The sequence below is a fragment of the Zootoca vivipara genome, chromosome 12 (genome assembly GCF_965207765.1).
Source record: "Zootoca vivipara chromosome 12, rZooViv2.hap1.1, whole genome shotgun sequence".
In the NCBI taxonomy this organism is placed as follows: domain Eukaryota; kingdom Metazoa; phylum Chordata; class Lepidosauria; order Squamata; family Lacertidae; genus Zootoca; species Zootoca vivipara.
The window spans coordinates 28,801,177-28,812,421 of record NC_142595.1 but is presented as its reverse complement, the minus strand read 5'-3'; the positions used below and the strand labels follow the sequence as shown (position 1 = coordinate 28,812,421).

The 11,245-nt window shown below is 38.4% G+C and overlaps 1 protein-coding gene across 1 annotated transcript; it reads right to left on the bottom strand.

Moving 5' to 3' along the window:
- Nucleotides 1-8,735: 8,735 nt before the first annotated feature.
- Nucleotides 8,736-9,656, bottom strand: LOC132592910 (olfactory receptor 10A7-like). The gene has a single exon (XM_060281134.2). The coding sequence runs from the start codon at nt 9,654-9,656 to the stop codon at nt 8,736-8,738; it is 921 nt and encodes a 306-aa protein (XP_060137117.1).
- Between the last annotated feature and the right edge of the window lie 1,589 nt (nt 9,657-11,245).

Sequence of the window (11,245 nt, the reverse complement as noted above, 5' to 3'; positions counted from 1 at the left end):
CAATCTTCTTTTAACTGCTGAAACAAAGAGCTGAATTAACAGATTCATTATCCACCAGGAAATGATACAATATTATATTATATTATATTATATTAATTATATTAATTATATTATATTATATTATATTATATTATATTATATTATATTATATTATATTATATTTTATATCCCCAACATAAACCTGCCCCTACAACATTCCCATCAACCTCTTATCTGTTGGGACTTTCCCACCCAAATACTCTGACTGGGGCATTTTTTCAGCTGGAACTTGTCGGAACCTCAACAAATGAAACAAAGTCACACAGAAATATATCACCAAGGGCAACTGCTCCACAATGAGCAAGCAAACAAATGAATTCCAAAAGCAGTCTTTTTCTTTACAATCACTCACATAATTGACAGAAGCAACATCAAATCTATTTGCAAATAGAACATTAGAGGGCCAGTTTCTGATATTCCCTTGGGAGTAATTTATATAGGGAAAGATTTGGCCATTTCTCTAAACTATTGATTGTATCCTGCGTAGTCTTCAGGGTACAGCTACATGATTAAGCCCCTCTGTGGGAAGAAATGCTGATTGGACCAGAACAGCATCCAGGAGCTGAGTTCCAGGTGTAATATGAATATATTAGTAGTAGTAGTAGTAGTAGTAGTAGTAGTAGTTTTCAAACAATTCAAAATACAAAAGTTGGCAAAAACAAAAACCGAAACAAAAAAATAAAACATAAAAAGAAAAAAAGGGGGGGGAGACATATTAATTCTTACATTGAATTAATATTGTGGACTTCCTCGATTCCCCCCACACTAGGTCCAATTTTAAATCTAAATTAGGCAATTTTCCTTTATCATCTTAAATCATTTTTTCACATTTTTTTCCATTATCTCACAACCTATTCTAATCTAAAACAGAACATCAACTATCCTCAAACTATTAATTCATTAAATAATCCCAATCTAAATTTATTTTTCCACCCACCTCTGTTTCTTCCCTTAGCCTCAAAGTTTCTACCCCATTTTTTTAAAAAATACATTCAAATATTATTTCTTCTATCATAATAACCTTTAGCCACTTCTATCTAGAATCACAGAATCATAGAGTTGGAAGAGACCACAAGGGGCATCCAGTCCAACCCCCTGCCAAGCAGGAAACACCATCAAAGCATTCCTGACAGATGGCTGTCAAGCCTTCGCTTAAAGACCTCCAAAGAAGGAGACTCCACCACACTCCTTGGCAGCAAATTGCACTGTCGAACAGCTCTTAGTGTCTTCCTAATGTTTAGGTGAAATCATCTTTCTTGTAGCTTGAATCCATTGCTCTGTGTCCGCTTTCTGGAGCAGCAGAAAACAACATTTCACCCTCTTTGATATGACATCCTTTTATATATTTGAATATGGCTATCATATCACCCCTTAACCTTCTCTTCTCCAAGCTAAACATACCCAGCTCCCTAAGCCGGTCCTCATAAGGCATTGTTTCCAGGCCTTTGCCCATTTTGGTTGCCCTCCTCTGAACACGTTCCAGCTTGTCAGTATCCTTCTAGAACTGTGGTGCCCAGAACTGGACACAGTACTCCAGGTGAGGTCTGACCAGAGCGGAATACAGTGGTACTATTACTTCCCTTGATCTAGATGCTATACTCCTATTGATGCAGCCCAGAATTGCATTGGCTTTTTTAGCTGCTGCATCACACTGTTGACTCATGTCAAGTTTGTGGTCTACCAAGACTGCTAGATCCTTTTCACATGTACTGCTCTCAAGCCAGGTGTCACCCATCCTGTATTTGTGCCTTTCATTTATTTTGCCCAAGTGTAGTACTTTACATTTCTCCCTGTTAAAATTCATCTTGTTTGCTATGGCCCAGTTGTCTAATCTGTTAAGGTCATTTTGAAGTGTGATCCTGTCCTCTGGGGTATTAGCCACCCCTCCCCATTTTGTGTAATCTGCAAACTTGCTCAGGATGCCCTCAAGCCCATCATCCAAGTCATTGATAAAGATGTTGAATAAGACTGGGCCCAAGACACCCCACTCTGTGGCACCCCACTAGTCACTTCTCTCCAGGATGAGATGGAGCCATTGATGAGCACCCTTTGGGTTCGGTCAGTCAGCCAGTTACAAATCCACTGAATGGTAGCATTGTCTAGCCCACATTTTACCAGCTTCCTTATAAGAATATCACGGGACACCTTGTCAAAGGCCTTGCTGAAATCAAGATAGGCTATATCCACAGCATTCCCTTCATCTACCAGGCTTGTAATTCTGTCAAAAAATGAGATCAGATTAGTATGACATGACCTATTTTTCAGAAACCCATGCTGACTTATAGTGATCACAGCTAATTCTCCCCCCCTTTCCCTTGGTCTCCCAGATGCATCAGCCAGCTCCATAAGTCATTCCAGTTCAGACCACCTTAATCAGTCAGAAAATAACCAATTTTTACTCCTCATCCCACTCCTACTCTTTCGCCACCTATCCACCACTCTCCCATCTTTACCTGCTTGCCCCCCCTCCCAGTTTTCTAACTGTAGCACGATACCACCAAGGTATGTTTCCACCTCTCAGCACTATCTAAATTTTTATTCCCTTTAAATTCTGGCCCCGGTATGGATCCTGCCCTCCCTCTCTCACTAGGAGGACATTATTCCATACTGTTTTTTTCCCCCTTTGGAGACTCCTTGAATCAAACATGTCTTGTTCTCCCCTCCCACTGGGGGAACAATGTTCCTGAATATTTTATTATTTCATGAGGTAAATGAGTTAATGTACTATATACATAATAGTATTAAGATCACCATAGCCATTCTAAGAGAATGAGGGAGGCATTTATGGTAAATTCCAGCACCTCTTTTTCTAGAAAAATACCACTGACTCTCACTATCTTGTAAAGTGGAAAGATCCTTCTTCATTGTGGCTATCGGCTAACGAAATACTTTCCAAATGGACGCTCACCCAGTACCCTTACTGATTTATTTATTACTTGCTTTTGACTTCTTTTTAGACCTCACTTTATTTACCTGTTTCTGTCAATATCATCAAACAGACCAATAGTGTGTGTGTTCCCTAAGTGGGTTATCACTATAGATAAGGTTGTTTTCCATGTTACTATATTGTGAGCCTAAACCATTGGTGAGACAACAAAAATAGCCTTCCCATTGGACTTTAGCCACTGGAAGGTTAATACAGGGGCAGGTTCTCTTCAGGTGTTTGGGTCTCATTTTGCTTAGGACACTAGTGGCTACGTGCTCCACCAGTTCCATCTTCTGTACTATCTTCAAGGGCAGTCCCATATGGAGTGAGTCACAATACTCTACTTGGGAGGTTACATGGACAGGGATAATTATTCCTAGGTTATTCCAATCTAGGAATGGTGATAGCCAGCAAACCAGCTGTACTATACCTGCCAATAGGCATGCCAAACCACTGAAGCCACCTGAGCTGCATGGAGGACCTCAGGCTACATGCCTTCTCCTTCCAAATGATAGATTAAATAAAGTAAACTAGAATTAGATTTTTTTTAAGCCTGTATCAACCATGATTTCAACAGTATGCATATGCCTCTAAGAAGAAGGAAAGAATATCATGTTTGATTCTATTTATAAGGTACATCATCACATATATGATGTTGTCCACGAAGTAAAATAATAAAACTATAGAACAATAAATAAAATCTATAATAAGCTTTAAAGCACAAAGTATCATGAAAGTGAGATCACTCCCCCTCCAAACACACAAACAAACACACTACAAAACACCACACGCAGCACAGAACCAAAATGTGCACAATAAAACCACCAACAATGCCACAGGAACTTAAAAAAAAATCTTACAAGGTCTTGGGGGGAAAAAAAGCATGTGAATGACATTCTAGAATAAAAAAATTCCCATTGCTTAAATTATTGTAAAGTAGTATTGGAGGGAGGGGAAAATGTGTTTCTGCCATAATATGATACAGTATAAATTATTTCCTGTAGCACAAATGAATGAACTTTTCCCTATTGATGACTAAAATGAGCTATATTCCATTGAAATATTAAAAAAAGTTTACGCGCAAACCATTTTTGATTTTTTATGTATGCCGTTTTACCATTTCATAAAATTGTATTAACAATTATATATATATTCCGTATCAAATTTGGACACAACACGACATTCCACAATGGGGAGTGATCTTAGCAACATAGGTTATACAAATGTCACACCTGCGCAAGGTAAAAGCCGCTTTTTGGGACATCAAAACTCAGCCAGCAGACCCTGCCAGACATGCTGGGAAAAGAACCTACAGGAGAGGTAGCAAAACATTGTCCTCTAGTGGCGTCTATAGTGTTCCTGCAGCTAAAAAAAGCTTCCTTGTGTGTGTGATGATCCTATATAATGTTGTATATATGTGACTCTAAAGCTTGGGTTCAGTTTTATATCTGCTTGCAGACCATTCAAAAATGGTCCAAAAACTGATAAATAATTTTTTTAAAAATAATTTTGTGCATGAGGTTTTTTAATCAAATCTCTTTGAAAGTAAGATTCTATCTAATCTTTAATGAAAGCTCATCAAATTTTCATACAGGGAAATGAGGTTGTAAAAAAAAAGCCATCACCCTAATATACAAACTGACATTCATAACATACTGTTTACTTATCCATCAAAAAATGATATGTTCAATTTCACTTATTAATTTTTAATGTATTAGTGTCACACACACACACACACACACACACACACACACACACACACAACTTGAGCCTACAGTGGAAGGGTTCATGCCATTCACTTCACATCACTTCTACCTCACATCACTTCTAATCAAATACTTCATCTTTCTCAATGGGGAAAGGGGCCCATTTGCTGTCTCATACAGATCCACATCCTTTGTTCCCTTTAATGGTCTATCACCTTATCAGGAAGCTGGAACTGCTTCAGGAGGATACATAAAGTTGAATTTTCTCAAAGTTTATATTCCGAAACACACTGGAAAATAGAGCCACTTACCAAGTATTTACTGCTCTCTTTGTATCCATTTTCTTATAATATATACTATTCTCCCACTCTTACTATTTTCAACTACTAATTGGCTGTCTTATTCTTCTTACTCACCCAGTGAAAAATTCAGGTAAGGCTGTTGTCCTGCACAACTGTTTGTAACTGACATTAATGGAGTTGAATAAGCAATATTTAACTTATTAAAAGGCACAGCTCCTTTCCGATTTCACCTCAGCTTTGAAAATATACCCTTATCAGGTCTTAAACACGTATGGAGGAAAAAGAAATCCCTTGGATAACTTAAGCTTTTATGTGTTCTATTCCCTTTCTATTGCTGTGTTCCCACAGATCCTTCAACATAGAGAGTCGAGGAATACACCAAGGGATTTGAAGGACAGACCGAGTATCTGCGACCAATTCTAAGCAATCTGTCACTTAAGGTATAATTCATATCCATTGGAGTGGACTTTTTTTTAATACATCTTGAAGATCCAATTTGAGTGAATTGCATATAATTCCCTGGTGTACTATTAAAAATCCTTGCAGAGGGAAAACACTATTGGTACAGGAGCAAACTTGAACAAATTGCAAGCTCTAGGGGGGAAGTTTTCAACCTTTTTGAATCCAAGGCTCCCTTGAACAACTACATTCTTTCTGTGGCACCTGCCTTAAGGGGGTGACCAGACTGAAACACAACGACTCCATTTCCTGCCAAAAACGAATGAATAAAATACCAGGTTAACTTATTTAACAGTACAGCAAACCATCTAATGCCCATGACCCAGCTACAGTCATACCTCAGTTTAAGTACGCTTCAGTTTGAGTACTTTCAGTTTAAGTATTCCGCGGACCTGTCTGGAATGGATTCATCCACTTTCCATTACTTTCAATGGGAAAGTTCGCTTCAGGTTACGTACGCTTCTGTTTCAGTACTCCGCAGACCGTCTGGAGCGGATTAATCCACTTTCCATTACTTTCAATGGGAAAGTTCGCTTCAGGTTAAGTATGCTTCAGGTTAAGTACAGACTTCCAGAACCAATTGTGTACTTAAACTGAGGTACCATTGTATTCAATATGTGGTAGGTGAAAAAACCAACCCACTCAGAGGTGGATCTGCCAAAGATTCCTACATGGCCCTGAAGTGAAGAATAAGTCACACTGAGAGATGGGGGAGAGGGTGCTGCTGCTGGGAACAGAAGTGGGAGGGAGGCACACACACCCCAGCCCACCACCACCTCATTGTGTTATCGGCTGTATTCAAAGTTTAGTCATTCCCATTAATAGTCAGTATGTAGAGAGTGGACACTTCCCACATCCCAGCCCTGAAATTGTGCATTGTTTTGCCCCTTCCATTGATTTTTGTGCTTTCTTGTGCATTCATTATGGATTTCTGGATGAGGATATTTCTAAGTGAATATTGTTCCACATAACAGGAAATATTGGGTCTCAGACAGTATGGAACCATGCATGTTAAGCAGTCGGAACCTGAAAGTATGGAAAACTTACCATTGGTGGGGAGAGGCATGGAGAGAAATGGAGGAGATCAAAGGAGACTACCCCTGCTTACAGATCCATGGAAAAGTCAAAGAAAACTGTTCATGATCTCTTCCAGTGGGGTAATTCTTTATTTGAATATTCTGTGCATCTGGCAAGTTCAGAATCTTGCAAGCAACAAATGGCTGCAGAACAGTGTGAAGAGCTTTCAAACCTGGGGGAATTAACAAGCTGAGCATAGAACAGATCAATATAAAGTATTGATGGGCCCAAAGAGCAGTCAGGGTACTCTGGGTGGTGGCTTTATTTCCGATATTAATATTGAACAGTTTGAAGTGACAGGGTGCATAAAAACTCACTCCTTTTGAAAATAAAACATTGTCAAGGTCCGTGAGTTTAATTAAAGCTTTACTTGCAGAATTTGCCTCAAAACAGAGCAAAAACATCAAAGATGAATCCAAATATTTCCATAGACTATATTGTCCAGCACAGGCTCAGCATCTCAGCAATAAAATATTAAATACTCCTAACAGATCTAAAATCAGAGGTCTGTCTCTCCTTACAGTCTCCATTTTTCTTGGAGCTGTATTCACCCACTGGAGGGGGTCATTTATACATCCTTACTTCCAAGTGGGTGGTGCTGTGGTCTAAACCACAGAGCCTAGGGCTTGCCGATCAGAAGGTCAGTGGTTCAAATCCCCACGACGGGGTAAGCTCCCATTGCTTGGTCCCTGCTGCCGCCCACCTAGCAGTTCGAAAGCACGTCAAAGTGTAAGTAGATAAATAGGTACTGTTTTGGCAGGAAGGTAAAAGGCATTTCCGTGCACTGCTCTGCTTCGCCAGAAGTGGCTTAGTCATGCTGGCCACATGACCCGGAAGCTGTACGCCAGCTCCCTCGGCCAGTAAAGTGAGATCAGCAGTCCCTTTACCTTTACCTTTACTTCCACAGAACCTGAGATCAAAGACTTAGCCACCAACCTTCCAATTTACAACTCAATACCTCTCATATGATCTAAGGCTAAAACACCACATTTGAGTTACCAGAGAACAATAACAATTGTCACTGACCTCTCTGTGATGAGCCAAATAAACTTTGTGTGGCTTTCAATACATTCTCCTGCCTACAGATGTTTTGAGTTAAATGCAAAGGCTCCTGTGTCTCAAATTAATCTTTGTTCTTTGTATCTATTTATTTAAGTTTTATTAAATATTTTCCTGGGTTACAAAAGTACTGTATTGTAACTATTTTCAGGTTGTAGAGTCTTTTCTACAAATCAGTTACATTCAATGTGAGACATTTATGTTGTATACAGTATAAGTTTGGGGGAGAAGAGAGGTGGGGAACTTTATTAAATTTTAAAACACATAAAAAAACCAGAATATTATTGCTGTCAAAACAATAGTGTATACTTCAAAGAAACAAAATTTGGTAATTACCAGTAAATCAAGAGCTCTGCAATTTATACCATATCCCAAATGCATCCATTGGGAAGGTAAGTTTGTTATTCATTTCTCTCGGTACTTCAAAATAAATTACAAAGTTTATATATATATATATATATATATATATATATATATATATATATATATAAAATCAAACTTGCTATTTTAGATACATCATGTGAGAAAGAAAGGAAGAGTCAAAAGCAACTTGCCCTCTGGGGTGGAACTGCAATGCTAGCTTCCCAGCAGTGTTGTTGCTGCCACTTACCAGGAGGAAAAGGGGTCCAGAGAGGTTAGCATGGGGCAGGCACACAGGTGGAGCCAACCCTGCACTCACATCACTTCAACCACATCCTGCAGACCTTGTCACCTCACTCGTCAACCTGCTGGTCAGCAGCAGCAGCAACAGCAGCAACAGCAGCGCTGTTGAGAAGCTAGTGCTGTGGCAACACCCTATAAACTGACCTAGAAATATTTATCATGATGAGTGCATTATAATTTGAAATAATGAAAATACGAGCACAGAATTTCAATAGGACTATGAGAATTTATCAGGGAGCTTCCAGATTTTTGTCATAAGATTTCAGGTGATGGGATTTTCAAAGCAGATTTGCTAGTTCCCTTCTGTTTAAGGAAGGCTAAAGTATTTAGGTAGACTAGAAGGAACTGGAAGATTTTACCACATCTGTAGTATGATGTGTCCCGTGGTGCTGGTACACAGTGTCTCAAGCCCTATGTTGCTGCAGAGTTTACTTATAGTAAATCCAACCTCAACATTTTATTTTATTTTTTGAAATATTATCAAAATTGTTGCATAGCATTTGATCAGTTTATGAAAGCTGAAGCTTTACTCAACAACATTCTTAGTGTTTCTTTAACCTCCTTATTCCTCAGACTGTATACAATGGGATTAAACATAGGAGTCAGAACAGTATACAACAAGGAAAGAATTTTGTTTAATTCTACTGACTGTGTCCCTATAGAGACCGCATATGTGATACCCAGAGTTCCGTAGAAGGAGCTTACTACAATTAGATGAGAGCTACAAGTGGAAAAGGCTTTCTTCTTTCCAGATGATGATGGAATTTTGAAAATGGTCAGTATGATAGAGACGTATGATGTGATGGTTAAAAGAAAAGGAACCAATGACACAGCAAAACATGCTACGAAGATGGCCACTTCTGCTAGGTGGATATCAGAACAGGACAACTTCAACAAGGGTGTCAAGTCACAAAAGAAATGATCGACCTGATTGGGGCCACAAAGTGTTAAAGACGTGGAGACAATGATGTTCAGCCCAGCAGCTAATAGGAAGCCCCATAACCATGTGCCAGCAGTTAATTTAAGGCAACAATTCCAATTCATTGATTTGGCATAGTGCAGTGGGTTACAGATGGCAAGATAACGATCATATGACATGAGCAACAAGAGAAAGCATTCAACAGTTCCCAGGGCACAGAAAATGTATAGCTGTATGATGCAGCCTGTCACTGAAATGGTCTTGTCCTTGCTCAGTAAATCCACCAACATTTTTGGGCTAATGTTTGAGGTATACCAGAGTTCCAAGAATGATAAATTGCCAATAAAGAAATACATGGGAGTGTGAAGTTTCTTATCAACTGATACAGATATTAAAATAAGAAAATTCCCGACCATTGTTATTCCATAAATTCCTAAAAACAGTGGAAAAACAAAAAACTGAAGTTCCTGGAGGTCCCCAAAGCCATGGAGAATTAATAGATTCATTGTTGTTGTTCTGTTTTGCTGCATAAAAATTTCCATCAGGTAATCCTAATTATGGGAGAGAGAAGTATTTTAAACAATCATACAGAAATGTTTAATCACAAAATTATGTGTGAAAGTGAGTAGATCGTTCACCATTGTGAAAAATACAAATATGACAGTCTTGTGGCACCTTACTCAATACCAAGAAATTTATTACGGAATATGTTTTTAAAATCTGTTGGCATTCAAAATGCCAGAAGACTGCCAGTTTTGCTGCAAGTGACTAATACAGCTATGCTTTTGGAAACAGCCATTTAAAAAAATCTCCAAAAGATAGTTTACTGAATTGTTGATCATGGGGTGTGAATTCATTTTTTGTGTTTGCTGTTAAGTATTCATTTTGTCTTCTTTCCTTGTATGAAATTATGTATGAAATTTGGTTATGGGTTGTGACTCAAACAATTACATTTGAAGTGAAGAGAGTGGACAAGGGATATGTAACAAACCTTACCTTTTCTGTTTAGTTTTCTCAACTGGCTTCTGCACATTCGGGCGTTTCTTCTGATGTGTTTCATTCACATGATTATATTTTGGTATCTTCTGGGTTTTTTTTTGGGGGGGAGTAAGGGATTCTTAAGTCAAACTTTTGTCATATTTGTCCATCTCACTCAAATATGACTCAATATTTCCATCTCAGAAATGGCTTTTAAGAATCTTCCTTCATACACTCCTACACTCCTGATATTTGTTCCTGTTGTCTGGGTGGATTTATCTAAATGCCTTTAATTCTTTTAGATTCTGTCAGTCAGTTTGCACGTCTTTCATTCTCTGTTGGTTTTTTTAAAGCAAGATTCACCAGAGATTATTTCTGTAGAGACAAAAGGCACTAGAGAATATAGTCTGTAACTAGTTTAATGATGAGCTTTGAGAGCCAATATGAGTAAGGGACAGTGTGCTGAAATTATATTTCAGAAACATGGCTATATCAATGGTTCCCAGTGTCTGGTATTAGGTCAATAATTATGTTGCATTCAGTTTCCATTTATATAAGTGAGGCCTTTCAACCTAAATATGACTAATTAAGGTGGCAATACTATAATCCATTACATGGGAGAAGGAAAGAACAAATCTCTCTATTTTTATATCCTTGTGTGTCTCATCCTTCCAATCTTTGGTGCAGTTCACCCTATTCTGCAACTACTAATTACCCTCTCCCACAAACTCATTTAAATAGCATTAGGATATTATTATTGTGCTCACATGAGTAGGTATCAAATAAATCCAAACACTACAAAAAGCCAGCATGCCTAAGATGAGGAGTTCAGTGTGAATGAACATGTCAAGTGATGTCCCAGCTAGAAAAGCAAAATTGAAGCTGCAGATGACCAGAAACCCGACTGTAGGACGTGATGATGGAGTCTTCATTGTGTTCCAGTGTGGTTCCAACATTCAACCTGACATCCCAAAGTCAACTATTTTACCAGCCCTAATTAATTCTTTACTAACACTTGCTTCACTAGAAAACTGTTTAAAAGCAACACACCACAAATGTGAGCAGATTGCAGGAATTACATATTTAGACGAATGAATGGAGATATTAACATGCAAAA

What these genes read in the sequence shown, in the direction of transcription:
- LOC132592910 (XM_060281134.2), bottom strand. Translation starts at nt 9,656, where the DNA reads ATGAATCTATTAATTCTCCATGGCTTTGGGGACCTCCAGGAACTTCAG.